Source organism: Epinephelus fuscoguttatus, linkage group LG16 (genome assembly GCF_011397635.1).
Source record: "Epinephelus fuscoguttatus linkage group LG16, E.fuscoguttatus.final_Chr_v1".
NCBI classification, from domain to species: Eukaryota; Metazoa; Chordata; class Actinopteri; order Perciformes; family Serranidae; genus Epinephelus; species Epinephelus fuscoguttatus.
The window spans coordinates 40,491,898-40,515,688 of record NC_064767.1 but is presented as its reverse complement, the minus strand read 5'-3'; the positions used below and the strand labels follow the sequence as shown (position 1 = coordinate 40,515,688).

At 41.9% G+C, this 23,791-nt stretch overlaps 1 protein-coding gene across 3 annotated transcripts in view; it reads right to left on the bottom strand.

Moving 5' to 3' along the window:
* The window catches only part of hspa12a (heat shock protein 12A), a 251,759-nt gene that overhangs the window by 69,728 nt on the left and 158,240 nt on the right, over nt 1–23,791 (bottom strand). For all 3 annotated transcript variants that reach the window (XM_049601196.1, XM_049601199.1, XM_049601197.1), the window contains exon 7: nt 14,255–14,426. In XM_049601196.1, the coding sequence (XP_049457153.1) occupies nt 14,255–14,426 (172 nt within the window). The remainder of the gene's footprint in view (nt 1–14,254; nt 14,427–23,791) is intronic.

The following is a 23,791-nucleotide window of genomic DNA, read 5'->3' as shown; positions in this document are numbered from 1 at the left end:
TTGACTACATCTCCCAGAAAGCCCAGCGCTCTGGGAGCATGGAGCAGTCTCGAGACGGCAGCGCGGACATGTGAAGACACAGCCTGTGTTTACATACTGCACTAGCCTTGAACTAATACGTTCATTGCATGAACGTCATGAAAATGAACCCCATTTTTTGTTTGGGGGTTCCCGGTCTTGACCGATTCACCTCTCCATAAACGTTCAAATCAAACATGTAATGTACTAACCGCATAGTCACAGATTTCACACTTACTACCAATGTGCAATACACCTCCCAACTGCTAAAGTGGCGCTGTGGCGCAGTAGAAAGCCGGTACACTCATTCATTGCAGGACGAAGAAGGGGTGAGGAAAATTTCAAGACATCCCGAGATAAAATGCATGGTTATTGAACAAAAACGGATATACAAACACACGGCAACCCCCGTACACCTGCACATGCATGAAACACAACACAATGCTCTACAACAGACCACGGAGTCAAACATTAGTCCACATTAGCTCAGCGAGTGTTCAACCACCGGCATGTCTCGGCTAAAATCGACCACCGAGAATGCTCCCGGGAGTTAGCCGAGTGCAAACCAAGTGAGATGCGCTATACACACATTATAGACTGAACGCTTATAACGCTAATAAACCACAAATCATACGTTACCTAAAGCACGTCGGGATAGCGTGGTGAACGTCAACACACAACCATTTATTAATAATTCAGCCGTAACAACTGTGTGGCACAAACTCAGTGCTTTGGTTATAAATAATGTCGGGCTCGGTTCGGGTTCGAACAGAAATATGTGGCCGTGCCGCACTCTAACACACACACACAAACACACGGAAAAACATTATCAGTTTATAAAAAAACCCCGGACGCACCAGATGGGACGTGAAAAGTGGACATGTCCGGGCAAAAGAGGATGTTTGGTCAGCCTAACGCTGTTAATGTTACCTAACACAAAGAGAAATGTTAACGGCTCGTTTCTCGTCTGACACGCCACATACAGTACAGGCCAAAAGTTTGGACACACCTTCTCATTCAATGCGTTTTCTTTATTTTCATGACTATTTACATTGTAGATTCTCACTGAAGGCATCAAAACTATGAATGAACACATGTGGAGTTATGTACTTAACAAAAAAATGTGAAATAACTGAAAACATGTTTTATATTCTAGTTTCTTCAAAATAGCCACCCTTTGCTCTGATTACTGCTTTGCACACTCTTGGCATTCTCTCCATGAGCTTCAAGAGGTAGTCACCTGAAATGGTTTTCCAACAGTCTTGAAGGAGTTCCCAGAGGTGTTTAGCACTTGTTGGCCCCTTTGCCTTCACTCTGCGGTCCAGCTCACCCCAAACCATCTCGACTGGGTTCAGGTCCGGTGACTGTGAAGGCCAGGTCATCTGCCGCAGCACTCCATCACTCTCCTTCTTGGTCAAATAGCCCTTACACAGCCTGGAGGTGTGTTTGGGGTCATTGTCCTGTTGAAAAATAAATGATCGTCCAACTAAACGCAAACCGGATGGGATGGCATGTCGCTGCAGGATGCTGTGGTAGCCATGCTGGTTCAGTGTGCCTTCAATTTTGAATAAATCCCCAACAGTGTCACCAGCAAAACACCCCCACACCATCACACCTCCTCCTCCATGCTTCACAGTGGGAACCAGGCATGTGGAATCCATCCGTTCACCTTTTCTGCGTCTCACAATGACACGGCGGTTGGAACCAAAGATCTCAAATTTGGACTCATCAGACCAAAGCACAGATTTCCACTGGTCTAATGTCCATTCCTTGTGTTTCTTGGCCCAAACAAATCTCTTCTGCTTGTTGCCTCTCCTTAGCAGTGGTTTCCTAGCAGCTATTTGACCATGAAGGCCTGATTCGTGCAGTCTCCTCTTAACAGTTGTTCTAGAGATGGGTCTGCTGCTAGAACTCTGTGTGGCATTCATCTGGTCTCTGATCTGAGCTGCTGTTAACTTACGATTTCTGAGGCTGGTGACTCGGATGAACTTATCCTCAGAAGCAGAGGTGACTCTTGGTCTTCCTTTCCTGGGTCGGTCCTCATGTGTGCCAGTTTCGTTGTAGCGCTTGATGGTTTTTGCAACTCCACTTGGGGACACATTTAAAGTTTTTGCAATTTTCCGGACTGACTGACCTTCATTTCTTAAAGTAATGATGGCCACTCGTTTTTCTTTAGTTAGCTGATTGGTTCTTGCCATAATATGAATTTTAACAGTTGTCCAATAGGGCTGTCGGCTGTGTATTAACCTGACTTCTGCACAACACAACTGATGGTCCCAACCCCATTGATAAAGCAAGAAATTCCACTAAATAACCCTGATAAGCCACACCTGTGAAGTGGAAACCATTTCAGGTGACTACTTCTTGAAGCTCATCAAGAGAATGCCAAGAGTGTGCAAAGCAGTAATCAGAGCAAAGGGTGGCTATTTTGAAGAAACTAGAATATAAAACATGTTTTCAGTTATTTCACCTTTTTTTGTTAAGTGCATAACTCCACATGTGTTCTTTCATAGTTTTGATGCCTTCAGTGAGAATCTACAATGTAAATAGTCATGAAAATAAAGAAAACGCATTGAATGAGAAGGTGTGTCCAAACTTTTGGCCTGTACTGTACCTGTGTGCCACCACGGCTCGGTTGTCCAGGTACTGGGCAGTCATGACACCAACCAAAGAGGAAATTACTGGACCTGGAGACGGTAAGCCGTTATCTTGCGTTTGTCAGCTGCTCTCATGTTCCCTCCTTTTGTGAAGGTCTTGTTGCCGTCCTCTGCATACCAGGCGTCATATGCCCCGTGGCGTATTCCCCCGGCATTTGTTCGGAATATTTCAAAACGTCTAGCTTTAAATGAACACTGAAGTTGCGTCTTGTCGCCATCTTATCTGTTTACAATCAGCTGAGAGTGCGCAACCGGGCATGTGCAGTCTCTTGTTTTTATGACGGTAGCGTCAGGAACAGCCAAAGACCTCCTGGTGGCAAGATAGTTATTTACCAGTGTTCATAAACAAAAGAATATTGGTCATGACCGAAATAAAGATAAAGATAGATAATTATGTACAGTTAATGCGTTCAAGGTCTTCTGACTCTTTAAAAGTTGACATGGTGTCTCTAGCTCAAAGTATGAGGGACAAGAAGAGGTTGAAAGTTGATGAGTTTTGAAGAGGATTTGAAGATTTTCCAATTTACTTCCATTCACACTAATTAGACTGCCACCAGAACGCCACCTATTGGCCGATTTGCACCGAATTTTGCACAAACTCTAATCGGGCCATGGAACACAATCAGCAAAAGTATTGTGGTCATCGGACTGTATTTGGTCAAGATATAAAAGACTGTCTGTTTTGAAAACAATGTGCAGGAATTTGTTGTTTTATATTTTGGGCGTTTTTTGGACTATCAAAAAACGCCCGACGACGGGCTCTGGGCGAGCACATGTTTATGAATGTGTCATTTAAAATGTGGAAGTTACAGGCAAAACTGCCTTTGCATTATTATATATATATTAATATATGTATTATATGGCGTTATAGTGCCACCTATAGACCGATTTGCGCCGAATTTGGCACAAAGCCTCTGGATGACCTCGGGAACAAGTGACTTATGTTTGATGTTGAAAACATCTACTTTGAGCGAAATATGAAACAATGTGTGTTTTTTAGCTAAAATTCTTTTGATAACTTTTCATCAGACACATCTGGAGATTCTATGTGCAAAGTTTAAGGCAGGTGGCACTTAAAATGTAGGAGGAATTCGAAAAAGTGGGTTTTGGACATGTGGCGAATTAGCAAAGAGAATGTGCAGCAGAAGTGGGCGGCTCTGTGTCAGAAAACCCAGCTCTATCCAGGGAACACATGGATATAATGTTTGTGAAAGTGTCAATGTGTAAGTTGCAGGCAAAAACGCATTTGCATCCGTTATAGCGCCACCTAGTGGAGTACATGTGCAATTTTTGGTACGGAAGATCTGTGTCCTATTCTATATGTACCCTTAAAATTTCTAAGCCCTCAGCATAATAGTTTGGCTGACATTAATGTCTGTTGTTTATCTTGTAATAAGCCACGCCCACATTGACCAGTCATGACCACCTTCAAGATATTACCTGAGAATTGGCCCTACATCATACCAACCGAATGTCGTAGAAATCGGTGCAGCCATTCAAGAGATATAAACTTACCATATTTGTAGCGCCCCCTAGATGCCAAAATTCACCAAATTCGGCTCATACCCTCACAGTCTTATGCCAACCAATGATCTCAAATTTGGTGTTAATAACATTTAGTTTGACCGAGATATCCAAGAGTTTGCATTTTTATAGCTAGCTATAGAAGTTTGTTTGTTAATAATTTGCGCATTGTTTGACCGAATAAAATTCTTTTGATAACTTTAGATCAGGTCCAGTAGAAGAGTGTATATGTCGTACGTTTCACGCAGATTGGACAAAATCCCAAGGAGAAGTTCGAAAAAGTAGGTTTTCCAGTTTTCGCGATTTTGCGAAAAACTTCCTAGGCACAAGTGGGGGTGGCCTATGGCAAAGTGATTCAGCTCTATTCATGGAAGCTGGGGATACAAGATTTTTGAATGTGCAACATACGGTGTGGGAGCTATAGGCAAAAAACGCATTGGCCTAGGTTATAGCGCCCCTGCAGGCAGATATACATTTTTTTTGCGTCTGAGGTTTTTTGCGAGGTACATGCAGGGGTCTGGACCACCCCTCCAAATTGCACCGCCCTCCCTTGCACGGTTTAGCCTGCAGCGCCACATTTACCTACGGAAGAATAAAAATAAAAATCTTTACAAAAACAATAGGGTTCCTAGCACCGCTGGTCCTAGGAAACGCGTCTGCTTACATACGCGTACCCTTGGCCCCTCGGGCTTGGCCCCTAATTAAAGCTGCAAGCAGCTGTAATCGGGCCCTCACTCCCCCATGCAACCGCGGGGACCTGAGGCATGCGGGAGCTGTGGCGCAGAGCGAGAAGGGAGAAAAACCTTGGCAGGAGCGAAAAACGCAATGTTTCGTTCATCCACCAGGTGGTGCTACGAGCATAACCAGATGTGGGCATGTGCGTTCAGGGGTGGACCATCATCACCCATGTGAAGTTTCGAGCAAATCGGACAATGTCAATGTATAACAGGGTATTTCCTGTTTCCACAAGGGGGCGGCATGAGCAAGATTGCCTACGAGTATATAGAAGCGTTGAGGTCGGGGCTCTTATCACGTACAAAAATTTTTAAGCAGTTTGGATGAAGTATGTGGGAGAGAGAGGTGCTTCAATATGCATGGCGATGCATGAAATATGGTGGTGCCATGGAGGCCACGCCCCTTCGCATAGAGAAATCTTTTAATAACTTTTGATGATCTGCAAGAAATTTGAAATCGATTGGATGAAATCCCTAGGACTAGTTTGTTAAAATGCAAAATGTGAAAATCATGCCAAAATGACAAGTCAAAATGAAAATGGCCAACTTCCTGTTTGGAGCAGACCATTGGTGCCAGAGACTTTTATGTGTGTCTGGACAACATACACATGCGTACCAATTTTCATGTTCCAACTCCAAAAAAAAAACCCTATGGGGAGGGGTTTTTGAAAATTTCAAGGGGGCGCTATAGAGGCATTTTGTCCCCCCCGTGGGTGACACCCCTATCAGATGTAAGAGCTCGCCATTCTTGACCTATGTATCAATTTTCATGAGGAGATAAGGTCGCTGAAGCCATCAAAAAGCCAAACGTATTTGATGGCGAAGGCAGTGCCATAGCGGCCACCCCCCTTGACATAGAGAAAAACTTTTAATAACTTTTGATCAGCATGGTGTCAGGGTGATCTGTACCAAATCTGAAGTTCATTGGACAAAATCTGTAGGAGGAGTTCGTCAAAATACAAGGTGTCGAAATCACAAAATAGCCACCAAAACCAAAAGTTTAAATCAAAATGGCCAAGTTCCTGTTTGGAGTAGACCATTGGTGGCAGAGTCTTTTTTGTGCATCTGGGCAACATACACATGTGTACCAATTTTCATCTTCCTACTCCAAAAACAACCCTATAGGAAGGGGTTTTTGAAAATTTCAAGGGGGCGCTATAGACGCATTTTGTCCCCCCCCATGGGGGGGATATCTCTATCAGATGCAAGAGCTCGCCATTCTTGAGCTGTGTATCCATTTTCATGAGGAGATGAGGTCGCTGAAGCCATCAAAAAGCCAAACGTAGTATTTAGTGGCGAGGGATCGATAGTCACCACGCCGCCAGATGGACACCATTAGACGTAGCTTCACAGTGTTCATAAGGTAGCTTCACCAACTTGTTCTGCATGCATTAGAAGTGGAATGAAGTTGATGCGGTCAAGTTTGTGGCATTAATACATGTTAAAGTAAAAACTGGTCACGTCCTGTTACCACCAGGGGGCGTTATGAGTAAGGTGGGATATTAACATATCGGGGCGGAGCCATCATCATGTCCAGCAAGTTTGACGCTGCTGAGGTCAAGTATGTGGGCGTGAGGTCCGTTCGAAATTCGATGGCGAGAAAACGAAAAGTCACCAAAGTTTGTCACGCCCTAGTGCCCACGCCCCTTGACATAGAGAAAAGCTTTTAATAACTTTTGATCAGCATGTTCTCAGGATGATCTGTACTAACTTTGAAGTCGATAGGATGAAATCCCTAGGACAAGTTCGTTCAAATGTAAGTTGTGGAAATCGCCGTAAAGAAAAAAATCAAAATAAAATGGCCGACTTCCTGTTGGGATTTTACCATGATGTCAAGAGACTTTTTTGTGCATCTGGGTATGATACGTGCGTACCAAATTTCGTTGCCTACGACACACTAACCCCAATGGGGAGGGCAAAGAGGGGAAATCCAGGCTTGGTAATGAGAGATAAGTTTATGGGGTTGTAGAGGGGAAAGGAGTATGAGAGGGCCGGATTATTGGTTGACGGTGAGGTTGGTGAGAGCAGACAGGTGTGAGGAGAGCCTTTTATCAGCAGGAATGTTCCAGTAAGCCACCATATCACTCAGCACATCCAAGATTCTCTTGTACACTTAGTATTTCCGTGGACAAACATCATAAGAGCAAAAAAAGGCAAATGAATTGATCAAACCTGCTCTTGGATAACTTGGACTCAGAAAAATGCTTTGTTTGGTTCAAAAACTCCTCTTCTCATGCCACTCTCCTCCACACTGGCTCTGTCATCCTCTCACACCTCCCAGGTGTATGCAGTCAGCAATTATCTTCGGCTCCTCTGCTTGACCACACTCTTCCTTCACCATTACAACCATTCCCCTGCTGTCACACCCACTCCTCCTCTGCTCAGAAGAAAAGGAGCAGCCTGCTGTTTTTAAGCAGTCTGCTACAGTATTATTTTGGGGGGATGCGGTGACAGTATGATATGGCAGTATTGTCTTCTCTCTTGTTTTTACACCTTAAATAAAACAATTTTAAAAGCCATACAAGTCTAGGATGGAAAGTATTTATCGTCAGAAGTAAAATGGTTGCTAATCCAATTATTATTATGTATAAAACATTATATAGTATGTATAAACGTTAGAGGGAAGAGGGAGGGCCAGCGGCTCAGGGCCGCCTTCTCCCGCGGGCCTGGGTTTGGTGTGGTCGGCCAGGCCACCTCCATCACATAGCAAGGGAGGTGCATGAGGCAGGCCGGCATATTCAAATAATATGTTGTATGAGTAAACCACTTAAACCACAGCGAATACAGCAGTTTTTTTACAATTCATAATCATCAATAATCACCCTAGGAGGGTCCGCGGGTGGGCCATCAGACTTCTTACAATTGACCATTAAAAGACCTTCCATCTCATTCATATCTGATGAAATAAAAAAACAAAGAATGAACAGATGGATTTTTTAATGGCTATTTACTTTGGATAACAAAACTTACCTACTAAACCTATGTAGAATGCTTGCAAGTTCTTTCATTTGTATTTGCATTCAAGTGAATAATATAATGCATTTGTCTTCACAGAAAACACAAAAGGTTAGACTAAGGGCTCATTTATGCTCCCAGAACGAAAATGTATACGTCCGTTTTAAACGATTTTGCCGTCACTGCCCACATACTTCCATGCGCCCTTTACGTTGGCATGGATGTTAACCAATATATCCACCAGGAGGCAGTCCAGCGTCAAAAGTTTATGACATCAACACAGTCAAAAACAAACATGGCGACTGTGGAGGAGATATTGATAATGTACCTCTTGCATCAAGGACAAAAACAGAGGCAGCGTTGTAGGAGGTGGTGGTTGGTGAGGCCGTTAAATACATCGTGACTGGAGGACAGAGAATTCTTTTCTCTAGTACTGCCGATGAGAGAAATTGAATTGTTCTTTCTTCTTCGTGTCTCACTAGAGCTACGTATCGGATAGTGACAGCAACACTGCCCCCACGGTTCCCGGTGGCACTGCTCCGTTTGGCAGGTATCCGTAAGCTTCATGGAAACGTGCAGAAATACGGACGAAATGAACGCAGAGCACAGACAGAAGGCTCCGTCCGTATCCGGATCTGTATTTAACGTTGAGCATAAATGAGCCCTTAAAGGAAATTTGTAAATTGTCATTTTTGACAGTGGTGATGAACAAAAATTAAGTAAAAATCAAAGACTTGTGAAGAAAGGAAAGGAGAAGTGGATAGTTGCTGTTGCTGCTTCACATTACCAAAGCTGTACACTACACATTAACTATAATGTATAGCGCAAGAATAGTGACCAAAACTGAAAAAGGCAATGATATTACAACCAGAAAGGCAATTAATTTCCGTAATGTAATATGGTTTACAAATTAAGCTGGACCTTGTTTACGTAATACATTTCCAGTTTATGTTAACCGTTACCTTTAAATGATACACTGTACTAACTTTCTCCTGTTGGTATACAAAATTATTGCATCATTCAGTTTCAGTGTGGGTCAATTTTTGACATTTGCAAACAGTGAAATTGTTCATTTTAACTGTAACCAATCACTTTTTGGGAACTGCCCATTGGTCCAACATCCCATTGTTCCAACCATATTAAACCCATTGTTCCAAAGTCCGTTCCGAAATCATCATGATGCCCTGTGGTTAAGGTCTGGTTAGGTTTAGGCACAAAAACCACTTGGTTAGGGTTAGGAAAAGATCATGGTGTGTGTTAAAATGAAAAAGAAAGTGACAAACACATAAGCTGTAAGCCTGCTTCTCCTCAAGCCTTTCCCAGCTGACCCAGAGCCGGTCGCGGCGCACCATCAAGGTAGAAATACGCCCACCGGGAGCCGTTCAGCACCGCGGACTGTCAGACTAATGGGATGTCGGACCAATGGGCTGTCGCACCAATGACGTGGACCCTCACTTTTTATCAAACTAATGCATACTGTATGATGTTAATCAGTTTACTACACTGGTAAGTGCACAGTCAGTATGTTTACATATACAGCTACGGTTATAGCTTGACTGTGCCATTTAATTGGACTACTGTCCTTGTACTAGTACACGAGCATGGGAGGGAAACTGCTTTCATCCTCCCACTGCTGAAAGGTGAACCACCAATTGTGAATACTTACAGACCTGTCTCAAAATTATGTATTTTGGCTAAAGTATTTGAAAAAATCGGCAGCGATCAACTGAAGGAATTTTTGGAATCAAACAACATTCTAAAGCCACTTCAGTCAGGTTTTAGGAAGCAGCATGGCACTGCTACTGCTGCCCTACAAGTTTTTAATGATGTGTTTGAGGCACTGGACTCTAGAAAGTTTTGCGCTTCCCTGTTCATTGACCTGCCCAAGGCATTTGACACTGTGGACCACAGTGTTTTATTGAAAATTCTCCTCAAGATTGGCATCTCCAAACAAGCAGCCACTTGGTTTACAGATTATTTGGCAAGTAGAACGCAATGTATTCAGATGGCTGGAGTCAGTTCCACCTTTCTTGAGGTCAAAAAAGGTGTACCTCAAGGCTCAGTCTCAGGACCCATTTTGTTCACAATTTACATTAATGATCTGTGCGCAAACTTGTCAAATGCCTCATATCATCTTTATGTGGATGATACTGTAATTTATTGCTGTTCACACTCAATTGCACAGGCATTTGAATTCTTGCAGTCCGCATTTGATGTAGTGCAGACTCGACTGAACAACTGAAACTGGTTTTAAATGCTGAAAAATCCAAAGTAATGCTCTTTTCTAATTAATCTGTTCTCCTGGAGAATATCCCACCAATCAGAATTGCTCAAAGTAAAGCTTTTCAGCTAGTCACCAGTTACAAGTACCTGGGCTTAATTATTGATGGGGACCTTTCATTTAAAGCTCACATTAGAAATTTGGTCACCAAATTAAGGGTGAAACTCAGTTTCTATTACAGAAATAAGTCATGTTTTTCCCTCAGAGCTCGGAAACTTCTGATATTGGCTACTTTTCTGCCTGTACTTGATTATGGCGTGTTTATGTTGTGTATATGTGTGCTTCAACCAGCTGTCTACAGTCTTTGATTCCGGTCTACCACTGTGCTCTGAGGTTTATTACTGGTTGCAACCACATCACCCACCACTGTGAACTGTATGCTAAAGCCCTCCTTGAATGTACGAAGGTATACACACTGGATGACTCTGATTTATAAAGCTCTTTTTGGCTTGGTACCTGCTTATTTATGTACTTTGCTTCAGAGAACTAAAAGCCATTATGCCTTACGATTAGATAACATTTTGCACCTGTCTTCTCCTCGTGTTCGGACTAAAATAGGACAAAAGCATTCAGTTTCTCTGCCCCGTCTGCTTGGAATACTTTCCAATCTGAACTAAAAATACCAGAACTTATTTCACCTGAAGCCTTTCACGCTATCCTAAAAGACTGAGAACAGGAATCTATCAAACAGTGCTTTTGTTCTTAAGCTGTTACTGAAACCATAACTCCTGCACTTTATTTGTCAAATTGGTAACACTTTACAATAAGGTACACAAAATTAAAGTAGTTACTGAGGAACTAATGAGGAACTAATGAGTAGTTACTGAGGAACTACGGTACACAAAATTAGAGTAGTTACTGAGGAACTAATGAGGAACTAATGAGGAACGAATGAGTAACTAATGAGGAACTAATGAGGAACTAATGAGTAGTTACTGAGGATCTACGGTACACAAAATTAGAGTAGTTACTGATGAACTAATTACTTTAACAGAAATACGGCAAAACCCATTGAAAGATTTATTATTAATCTCATCTTACTTTTGGCAAGATTTCACATTCACAAATGTAAGTTTACACATAGAAAACATTTTATAATTTTAATATTTTCTTGTAAACTCTTATCCCCCCTGGCATATGTGATATATGACATATACTGTATGTGTAATGTTGAAGATCTGCATTCTTCATTCAACTTCCTGTCTTAAATAAAGTTGTGGGGGAAAAAAAGAAGACTACATCTGACGGCCAAGTAGCACGTACGTTCTGCGCCTGCGTGAAAGGAAATAACGCAAAAAGGGAAACCGGAAGTCCGTTGAATGCATGAGATCAACAAAGTAGCGCGGAGTGACAGAGTGATACATCCTATCAGCCGAAGGGTTTCCTATCTGTGCAGCCGAGCACCGCAGCACCTCCACGGACTATTACATCCAGACTCTCCCGGTGTTTCCTCCGCAGGCTCCACTTCACTCAACTTCACTCAACTGCCTGACAAACCCGCTGCTTCTTCCCACTTTAACCTGAATAACAAACCAGGGCTCGGTGCTCCGGTTGGATCCAAACGGAGAGCCGGGGCTAACGTTAGCTGGGAAGCTAGCAGAGGCTAACTGGCTGCTTCCCTCCGGTCATGCTGCGGCTAACACTCCGCTAGCCGCTCCCAGCTAGCTCTGGTTTGTTATTGAGGTTAAAGTGGGAAGAAGCAGCGGATCTGTCGGGCAGCTGAGTGAAGTGGAGCCTGGGGAGGAAGCACCAGTTAGCCCCGGTTTCACTACAGGCAGATTTGCTTGCTACAGGGAAGAGGATATAACACCTGAACAGCGAGTCAGAGGGATCTCTCTCACCAACAAGCTCCGCTGCCAACTCAACATGCTCAATCAGCCAAAAATTTGGAATGAATGATGAACTAACTATTAGTTCTTCAGTAAGTCCTGATCAAATTTCAGAGGAGTAGTTACTGAGGAACTAATGAAGAACTAACTGTTACTTAATCATTACCTACCTTCTTTTGTGTAACTTACCCTAAAGTGAAGTGAGACATCAAAATGAGTAGGTAATGAGTACTGAATCATTAGCTACTCATTAGTTACTCTTTTTGTGTAGCCTACCCTAAAGTAAAGTGAGACATCAAAATGATTAGGTAATGATTCAGTAATCATTACCAACTCATTTTGATGTCTCACTTTACTTTAGGGGACACAAAAAGAGTACCTAATGATTAGGTAATGATGATGATAATGTAATGAAAGACTACTCATTATGTGTCACTTTGCTTTAGGACAGAATGAGTTAATGAAGAACTGACCATTAACTAATAGTTAGTTCATCATTAGTTCCTCATTCGTTCCTCAGTAACTACTCTAATTTTGTGTACCTTAGTTCCTCAGTAACTACTCAATAGTTCCTCATAAGTTCCTCAGTAACTACTCCTCTGAAATTTGATCGTGAGTTACTGAGGAACTGACCATTAACTAATAGTTAGTTCCCCATTCGTTCCTCATTAGTTCCTCATTCGTTCCTCAGTAACTACTCTAATTTTGTGTACCTTAGTTCCTCAGTAACTACTCAATAGTTCCCCATTAGTTCCTCAGTAACTACTCCTCTGAAATTTGATCATGAGTTACTGAGGAACTGACCATTAACTAATAGTTAGTTCCTCATTCGTTCCTCATTAGTTCCTCAGTAACTACTCTAATTTTGTGTACCGTCAAATTGTTTAGATTTCTATATTTCAATGTTTGTATCTTTTTATCTGTCTTTGTTGACCTAAGTATGTCCAACGCCGCTACAATAGGTGGTGATATGCCCCCTTTCAGCTTGTTAGTATTGGACCTTTATCTGGTTGACCTATTACGTCACAACCCAAACAAGTTAGCCACGGCTGGCTAGAAGCAAAATGTGGGGGGGGTTGTGGCTCAGAGGTAGAGTGGGTTGTCTTCCAATCAGTAGATCGGCAGTTTGATCCCCAGCTCCTCTAGTCTGCATGTCGAAGTGTCCTTGAGCAAGATGCTTAACCCTAAATTGCTCCCGATGGCTGTTCCATCAGTGTGTGAGGTTGTTAAAAAACTGAGTAGCAGGTGGCACCTTGTATGGTAGTCTTCGCCACTAATGTATGAATGTGTGTGTGAATGGGTGAATGTGAGTGTAAAAAAAAAAGTGCTTTAGTGGTCGAATGACTAGAAAGGCACCATACAAGTGCAGTGCAAGCCCATCCATTTACAACTTTACTGCTCTGTGCTTTACTTTTTGTACATGTGGTTACCAGCTTCTTTATCTGTTATGCATTTGATGCTATTCAACTTAAGTGTCAAAGCCCAGGGCGGTAACTGTGGAGCATGTGCAGTTTGGGTCTGATTGACTGTATACATGCAGGAGTAATTGAACTCCCAATTACATTACCTGGGTGTGTTAGTCTGTTTACATGTATGTTTACATGTATTATAAAAGTCCAGTTTTAGTCAGACTAACACAATAAATTGACTTTCTCTTATGTCATGTAAACATACTGAGTGTTTATTAAAGTAACTGGTAGGTACTGTATTTGCAGGCGTGACAGCTGACATCTGATTCACAGCAACGAATTTTACTCCCAGCTGACTCAACACAGTTTATAACATAAACAATAAGCTGTGAGGACTTTTGGGCTTACAGGGCCAGAGATGTGAGTAATTCATTGATGAACCTCCCATTCTAAATCAGGATAAGCTTTTTTGTATAGGATAGAATTTTGGAGAAGAAGTAAAAGCTGAAAGTTGAAATGTGATGATTGGAAACAAATAAAAAGTCATGCATTTCCTGTATAAATGTACAAAGAGAGCATGTTTACCATGACCTGGAGAAACTATGGAAGAAACAACTTTCAACAAGAGAAAATACAGTATGTTACAATCCCAGTACTAATGCTGTCAAATGAGGTCTTAAAAGAGAAAAAGTACATTCGCACAATCAGAAAAATTCACTTAGCAGCACAGGGGTGTGCATGATGGATGATCCATGAAGCGTACGATCAGTGGTGGTGAATACTGTATGAAAGCATTATGGTATTAGAACATTCAGCAGCACTTGATGTCAGTGTTGATGGGACATACCTTGGGTCATTGCACTCCCCATGTTGTCAGTGGGGCTGCAGCCGTTCTGGATGGTTTGGGTGCCTAGATCCACCATCTGGTGGAGGCGGAGCTTGCGGCAATAGATTGATGCTGCCTCAGGTTCTAAGGCGATGATCAGCTGCTCTGGGTTTTCACAGGACACCAGACCAGACTGCACAAGGGAAGAATACAGACAAGGAGAAACACCTTTAACTTCCAACGCAAACCTTTGTTGTTTTCAACTTCTTTCCCAGGTATTAGTCATAATGGTGACATGTTTAAAATGCCCATGATACTGTAGAAATCTATGTCTGAAGTGTAGGCTTTGTTTTGGACTTCATTATGCTAGTTGTGTGGAAAAAGTTGTTGTTTTGCTTGCCCATGACTGAACTCAAAGTAGCTCTATAAAAGGTCATCTGTTTACTTCTGAACCATCATTATGTTGTTTGGGACATGACATGTTTAGGGTTGGGCGGCACGGTGGTGTGGTGGTTAGCACTGTCGCCTCACAGCAAGAGGGTTCCTGGTTCGATCCCGGGTGTGGGAGCCCTTCTGTGCAGAGTTTGCATGTTCTCCCCGTGTCAGTGTGGGTTCTCTTGGGGCACTCCGGTTTCCTCCCACAGTCCAAAGACATGCAGATTGGGGATTAGGTTAAATTGTCCGTAGGTGTGAATGTGAGCATGAATGGTTGTCTGTCTCTATGTGTCAGCCCTGCGATAGTCTGGTGACCTGTCCAGGGTGTACCCTGCCCAATGTCAGCTGGAATAGGCTCCGGCCCTCAAGAGGATGAAGCGGTTAGAAGATGGATAGATGGATGTTGAGGGTTGCGTGGTATTATAAGAGATGTAGTGCAACAAAGGCAGTAGGACCTGTGTCCATTCTCTCACAGCCTCTAACAGCAGACATACTGGAGGACAGAAAACAGAGTATTCCCACTCCCGTACAGGTACAGTGGTACAGGAACACTTCTCAGCATTTACAACAGAAGGACTAAAATGAAAGGCACACATATAGCTTCAGACACCACTCACACACTGAACAGCCACTCCAGTCTCCTACCCTCAGGTCAGCGATATAGGTCACTGGCCTTCAAGACCAAGAGAGCCATGACAAGCTTTGTGCTCTCATCCATTAGACTGATGAATAGTTAATTTTGGTATATGTATGTATGAATGTACATATGTGTATGCTTGTAGGTGTGTTGGTGTTTTTTCCTTTTTAACATTTGTACTGTCGCTCTCTGCAGATGAAATTCCTAATGGAAAATAAAGTTCTTTGAGCTGAGTTGAGTAAATGCATTAATACTGACTGCTGGGGCAGCATATTTCACATTAACCTTTGTAACAAATGTCATAATGCCAGATGCATTTCACGTACAAAAAACTGCATAAATAAAATAACCAAATCAAGATTCATGGATATCTGTTATTTAAAGTGATGTGACACTGCAGAAGAAGAGATGATTGTAGTGTGACCCATAGAGACGACTTTGATTTAGGTTTCAAGACTTTCATAAAAGTACTTTTAAGGGCTATTTCATACACTGGTCTGTATTTAAGTGTAACTATGGAAAACGGCATGTTTAACTGCCCTTTTTTTTTTTTTTAGCATTTATTCATCAATGTTTATAAGAGGGCTGCAGCAACATGTTGTGTTTGCGGTAATATTTGGCGCAATAGCAAATTAAGAAATTGACTGGCATATTGTGTGGGATGAACCTGAATTCAATCAATCAATATGTGCAAGTTGTAGACACATCAGCAGTGCGACGCAGCAGGAAGGCTATGTGGTGGAGGGAATGATTGACCTGGTTGGAAGTCACTGGGCCCCGTGCTCTAAGGCTATAGCTACAATTACAGCCCCATGGTTGTATGCCCCCGTGCATCAGCCAAGTTTCTCTTACAGTTTACATCTGGGTCTGTGAAAACATGGACGCTTCACATACATCTTCCCCCCAACAGCACAGAGGATCTATACAATCAGCACAGTTTCAAGGCACCAAAGATTAGTGTTACCAATTCAGTATCTAAACAAATGTCTCCCCATCTGTCCCTGAGATAAGATGTTGAGTAATGGCCTGGAAAGTGTTTTATGCAGAACATCATGATGTCACAGTAAAACTGACCTTGACTTATGGTCAAAAACATATTTTGTGAGGTCACACTGACCTTGACCACCAACCTTCAATCAAAAAATCATAAGCAGTTTATTCTTCAGTCAAAGTGGGTGTTTGTGCCAAATTTGAAAAAAATCCCTCAAGCTGTTGAGATACTGTGCTCACAAGAATAAATCAAAGGGTCACAGTGATCTTAACCTATGACCACCAAAGACTCAGTTCATCCTCCAGTCCAAGTGGACATTTGTGCTAAATTTGAAGAAAATCCCTCAAGGCATATTTGAGATATCGCATTCACAAGAATGTGTGCGTATGGACCGACAACCTGACAACATAATGCCAGGCGCAGTGGTATAAAAAAAACCTGTCACTCTGGCTCATCCTCCCAGATGCATTGTTTGTTACTTTCACACTTGCAATAAACACATCTCATTGTTACCTTAACTTGCTTTTGGGTTTCTTGGGTTTAAAGTTATTCATTTTATGTAAATACATTATTCATTATTTTGCCTTCAGTCTGCGTCTCTCTGTTTTTGTCATGGCCTTAGATCCAGGTCATGACAGCAGCCGTTTGTGATATTATGATGCAGTTTGAAATTCTTTATCTTATTAGCCTTGCAGTGTATGATAGGGGACTGTTGACCAGGTAGCTAAAATTATATCCAGCTGCCACCAGCAAATTCATGCTAACATTTTTAGGCATGTAAACACAGAAGGAAAAGCAAAGACATCACATACATGTATTTAACCCACTGATGACAATACAGTGAAGCTATGTTGTTTATGTTGAATATAGCAGTATTGATGGTGACATTGCTGTAGGACTTTAACAGTACCTGTATGACACCATCTGTTGCCTGGTCTGAATGTTCCTTAAAGGGACATTGTGTAACATTTTCAGTTGTTTATTGGCAAAAATTGATGTCTGCATTCATAAATATGTCATCATTGGTGTATAATACCTCCACCAATAATCTGATTTATTCTCGTAAAAGGAGAATTTAGGATTTGTTTGTACATTGTGCGGGTAAGTTGTCTGGGGAGTTCCAAGGGACATACAGCCCCGCCTTCGGCATTTTCGTTGAGCCAAGCCAGCGCTGCGCGACTAAGAAGGCAAAGGAGAGGAGCAAGATCCCTGTGGCATTGATAATTTAGATGCCAGATTATTGCAGTTGTCGGCTAGAATAGTGGTGAGGCCAGTTTTTCATATTTTCAATTTGTGTTTCGACATATGTGTCTTTCCTCAGTTGTGGAAGGGTGCAAAGGTAACTCCACTGTCCAAAAATAACAGAGAGTCTTTATCAGGACCAAACAGCGGACCAATTAGTATTTTGCCTGTCTTAAGCAAAATTATGGAGAAAATCCTTTTTAACCAAATTCAGAAATATTTCGAAGATAATAGCGTTAATTCTGAGCACCAACATGCCAACAAAACTGGCTATTCGACCTGCTCAGCCTTAACATCTCTTACTGATGATTGGTTGAAAAGTATTGATGAGAAATTGATTGTAGGTGCAGTACTGTTAGATTTTAGCACAGCTTTTGACATCATAGATCATAAGCTATTACTCAGAAAGCTGTCAGCTTATAAGTTCAATGATTTGGCTCCTAAATTATTAAAAAGTTACCTGTCGAACCGACAACAATGTGTGATGTTTAATGGCACCCTCTCAAGCACTGCAACGCTGAATAGTGGGGTTCCACAGGGGAGTAGCCTTGGGCCGCTACTATACTCCATCTTTGTTAATGACATGCCATACGCATTAAAGCATGCAGGTTCAGTGATTTACGCGGATGACATGACATTGCATGTCTCCGCAGAAAACATTACATCTGTTAATAAGTTACTTCAACATGAATTAATGCTGATTTCAGAGTGGGTTTTGGAGAATAAGCTAAAACTGAATGTCTTGAAAACTAAGTGTATGGTTATTGGCTCTAATCATGTACTGAGGTCTGAACCCAAACTGTGTCTTTCAATGCAAGGCATTGCTATAGAACAGGTTAAAGAAGCCAAACTATTGGGAGTAACAGTGGATGAAACTTTATCTTGGTCTAGTCATATTAATAATATAGTGTCCAAAATGAGTAGAAACATCTCGAACATTAGATGCACTTATCTGCTGAATGAATCAACTGTCAAGCTATTAATTAACTCTTTAGTTCTGTCTCATCTGAACTACTGCCCAACAGTTTGGTCCAGTGCCTCAAAGAAAGATCTTTTTAAACTCCAGCTTACTCAAAACAGAGCAGCATGCCTTGCTCTGTGGTGCTCTATCAGAGACAGTGTTATGAGTATGCACGCGAGGCTCGCATGGATGCTGGTGGAGGAGAGACTGACTTATAGTCTTATAATGTTCTTGAGAAAGACTTATACCTCACATAAACCTGTTTCTTTGTTCTTACAACTTCAACCAATAATTGAAAAACATAGTTATTGGAATGTCGAGTTTTAAAATGAAACTGAAGGAAGCTGTGTTTCCTCATGAAATTATGTTGAATAGTACTATGAAATTATGAAATTATGTTTAACTCTCTTATCATGTTAATACATCTGTGTTGAACATCATATTATACTTCATGTTGCTTCATGATACTCTTATATAATCATGTTATAACTCTTCTAAAATCATATGACTCTTTTAACAGTGGACTGGATCCCACTGTTATGGCTAACTTTAGGCCCATTTCCAAACTGCCTTTCGTATCAAAGATCTTAGAGAAGATTGTTTATTCTCAGCTTTTTGACTTTTTTAATGACCACAACATTCTTGAAATTTTCCAATCTGGTTTTAAAACATTGCACAGCACAGAATCAGCACTCTTAAGGGTTTTTAATGACATCTTTTTAGCTACTGACTCTGGTCACTCGGTAATTCTTGTCCTTTTAGATTTAACTGCTGCTTTCGACACAGTGGACCATGACATCCTAATTGCTCGCCTGGAGCAGTGGGTGGGCATCAGGGGTCAGGCGCTGGCTTGGTTCAGGTCCTACCTATCACACCGGTCATTCTGTATCGGCCTTGGTGACTCTGTGTCCTCCACTGCTCCTCTCTCTTGCGGGGTTCCACAAGGCTCAGTGTTGGGCCCACTTTTATTTTCTTTATACCTTCTTCCACTTGGGTCCATTCTCAGGAAGCACAGCATTTTATTTCATTGTTATGCGGATAACAGCCAGATTTATGTCCCCCTTAAAAAGGCTGACTCTTCTGCACTTAAGCCACTTCTAAATTGTCTGGATGACGTCAAAGCTTGGATGGCTCGAAACTTTTTAAATTTTAATGAGAACAAGACGGAAGTGATTGTCTTTGGTGGCATTTCCGTGACCTCCCCAGTCGACCTGGGTTCCCTGGCGCAGTTCGCCAAACCCACTGTTAATAATCTGGGGGTAAAAGTGGACGCGGAACTAAAGTTTGACAGCCAGATTAAAGCTGTGGTAAAAACCAGCTTCTTCCAGACAACAAGACAAGACAACTTGCTAAAATTAAACCCTTTCTGCACAGACAGCACTTTGAAACAGTAATACATGCCTTTGTAACCACTCGGCTTGATTACTGCAATGCTCTTTACATGGGGGTCAGCGGGTCCTCCATTGCACGTCTGCAACTAGTGCAGAATGCAGCTGCACGTTTCTTAACTGGCACTCGAAAGTCTGAGCACATTACACCAATTTTAGCTTCACTTCACTGGCTACCTGTCCATTTTAGAATTCATTTTAAAATTCTTTTATTTGCTTTTAAAGCCCAAAATGGCCTTGCTCCAGTGTACCTCTCTGAGCTTCTGCACCCTTACGCACCTACTCGATCCCTCAGGTCAGCTGACCAGCTGCTCCTGAGGGTTCCCAAAACAAGGCGGAAGCTCAGAGGGGACCGAGCGTTTGCTACTGCCGCCCCTAAGCTTTGGAATGAACTGCCGCTGCACATCAGGCAGTCCTCTTCCGTGGCCACTTTTAAATCTCTTCTTAAAACGCACCTCTTTTCCTTGGCTTTTAACACCACCTAGATTGTTTATTTTATGTGCACAGGTTTTACCCTTTTTTATTATGTTTTCTGTTTTAATGTCTATTTTATTGTTTATTTTATTGTTTATTTTTCTTAATGTACAGCACTTTGGAAACCTTGAGTTTATTTAAACTGTGCTTTATAAATAAAGATGGATTGGATTGGATTGGATTTTAAAATCATGTTAGAACTCTTCTATAATCATGTGACTCTTCTATAATCATGTTAAATATTTACCTGGAGTGACTTTATGTTATTCCTTTTGATCATGTTAAAACATTTACATTGTATTACTTTATGTAAATTTCTATAATCATGTTAATATATTTAGGATGAATGATGTAATTCTTTGTGTAAATGCTATAATGTTGTAATTGTCTTTGTTTGATCTAATGTGGACCTCAGGAAGAATAGTCTTCATTTCCATGAAGACTAATGGGGATCCGAATAAACAAACAATAAACAAGAGACGCTTCGCTACTACCCCGGCACTACTGCAGCATAACAAAGTCCCACTCTTTGAGCATAATGCAGGATCATGCACATGCAGCATCACGTGAGACGGAATCCTTGTCGCCAAGAAAGTGCAAACTTGGCTTAAACCCTTTTGCTCTTTGGGGAGCATAGGTCATTCATGAACTTCCTCCAGCTAGTTTGGTGTTGGGCGATCTTGTCTGCTTCCTTCCAGGATGTTCTTGTTTCCTTGAGTTCTGCCTCGACAGACCTTTTCCAGCTGTTTCTTTGTCTTCCTGGCTTTCTTTTCCCCTGTGGGTTCCAGGTTAAGGCCTGTCTGGTCGTGTTGGAGAATGGTTTTCTCAAGGTGTGCCCGATCCAGCCCCATTTCCTGCGTTTGACTTGGGTTTCAATTTGTTCGTGTTGTGTGGTTTTCCAGAGCTCTTTGTTTGCGATGGTGTTAGGCCAGTAAATTCCTAGGATGTGTCGTAAGCATCTGTTAATGAATGTTTGGAGCTTGTTTGATGATGCTTTTGTAGTTCTCCATTTTTCTGCCTCATAGAGTAAGACTGGTTTAATGTTGGAGTTGAAGATGCAGAGTTTAGTTTTTGTGGAGATGTGGTTTGTGTTCCATACTGGCTTCAGTATTAAAAAGGCTGTTCTTGCCATCCCTATTCTTGCTTGTATGTCTTTGTCACTGCCTTCATCCTTCCTGACAACGCTTCCCAGGTATGTATATGTGTCCACCTCTTCTAGTGCCTCTCCATCCAGTTTTATGGCATCGTCTATTTTGTGGTTTATGGTCATCACCTTGGTTTTTGTTTTGTTAATGTGAAGTCCTGTGGTGGCTGCAATTGTGGCAAGTTTCGTGATTTTGGTCTGCATTTGTGTTTCTGTGTGTGACAGGAGGACTATGTCATCGGCAAAGTCCAGATCTTCTAATTGGGACCACATCGTCCACTGAATGCCCAGGATTTGTTCGGCTGTAGTTGCCTTCATAATCCAGTCGACTGCCAAAAGGAAGAGAAAAGGAGACAGAAGGCAGCCCTGCTGGACTCCTGTCTCTACTGTAAAGCTGTCTGTGAGGTTTCCGTTGTGTATTACTCTACAGGATGACTGTAGATAGAGCTGCTGGGTGTTGGTTATGACTTTCTTCAGGATGCCAAAATGTGCCATGAGTCTCCATAAAGTCTCTGTCTAGACTGTCACATGCTTTATGGAAGTCGATGAATGTGAGGTTGAGAGATGTGTTCCATTCCGGGGTCTGTTCTATAATGATGCGGAGAGTGGCAATGTGGTCTGTGCACGATCTGTCTTGACGGAAACCTGCTTGTTGCTCTCTGAATTATCCAGTTCCTTTGAGAGTCTTTCCAGGATGATCCTGCTTAATATCTTACCTGGCACAGATGTAAGCATGATGCCCCTGTAGTTGTTACAATCTTTCAGGTTTCCTTTTTTGGGGAGTTTCACCAGGTAGCCCTCTTTCCAGTCGCTTGGCACCCTTTTTTCACCCTAGATGTGTCCAAAAAGTTGGTGGAGTAGTGTAGTTGCCATTTCTGGGTCTGCTTTGATGGCTTCTGGGGGTATTCCATCGGGCCTGTTTTATTGTTTTTCAGTTTTGAATGGCCTTTTTTATTTCTTGTTTGGTGGGCTTGTTGGCCCACCTCTTCAGCTGGTCTTCTTGCTTTGTGAGAGTTTTTCCATCTCTGTCTAGTATTGGCCTGTCCGGGCTTTTGTGTTTGCCAGCCAATTTCCGTGTGGTGTCGTAAAGCTCCTTCATGTTGTGCTGAGCTGCTGCTTCTTCTGCTTGGGTTGCTAGGTTGTTAATGAAATGCTTTTTTATCAATATCCTCCCTAGAATCCTGTTTCTGTTTCAAGCTCTCCCTGTTGAAATTAACCTCAGCAATTTAATGAGTGGGACAAAATTCTCTCGAGATTTATCTGGCAAGGGAAAAAACCGAGAGTAAGATTTAAAACTCCCAAAAAAAGAAGGTGGAATGGCTGTCCTCAGTGTTGCCAAGTCCGCTTATTATAAGCAACTTTGGGCTTGTTTTTCTGTAAATTCGCTTACAAATATTGGTAGTTGCGGGTCGCATTTTTTTTTTGGGCTTGTTTCTAAAGCGTAGTTGCTTATTTGGGCTTGTTCTCAGCTCCATAATAAGTTGTCACAGATATTTTTAATATGTTATTTAAATGTAGGATAGTTTGTCTTGCCTGTTCCCTCTGTCCCTCCCCTTTCCCCATACACACATGAGACAGCAGAGTTTTTTCCCACCCGCATCCTGCTTCTAATTGGCTCTGACCCTGATGGCAACGAGTACTAGCCAATCAGAGGCAGAGCAGGGTAATGTGTTTTTTTTTTCTGGTTAGGAAAACGTCAGTCCTGTAACTAAAAGAAAAAAGTTAGATGAGTGTATAAAAAGCAATAATAAATAAAGAATTTGTGAATTCAGGATGATATTGATTTGTGTGTGCAAATTTTAATTATCAGAGGTTTACTGTGTATATAATGTACTTGGTACATCAGTCTATATTTGATATCCTATCTGTTTTCTAATGTTAAATAATGTTAAAAGGTGGTTTAACTCCCTCTTGTGGTCATTGTCCTGAAGCTCAGGGGGGAGAAAAATAAATAAACTGTGTACCATGGATACAATTTTGCAAAACTGCGCACAGTTTACTTATCTGTCCACATGGATGTAAATTGACAATCTGTACCCACAGTTTAAAATCCGTCCCCACGGACTGTAAAACCGTGCACACAATTTATTTAATTTTCACTCACCGGAACCTTCGGGGGCTCTGTAGAAAAAGTCGCTTGTTTTGGGCTTGTTTTCACAGGCCTGGTTGCTTATTTGTCTCGCGAGATCTGGCAACACTGGCTGTCCCACATCTGAGAAATTACTTTTACTCAACACAGATCAAGACTTTATTAAATTTATGTAATCAGGAGTATAATGCAAGATG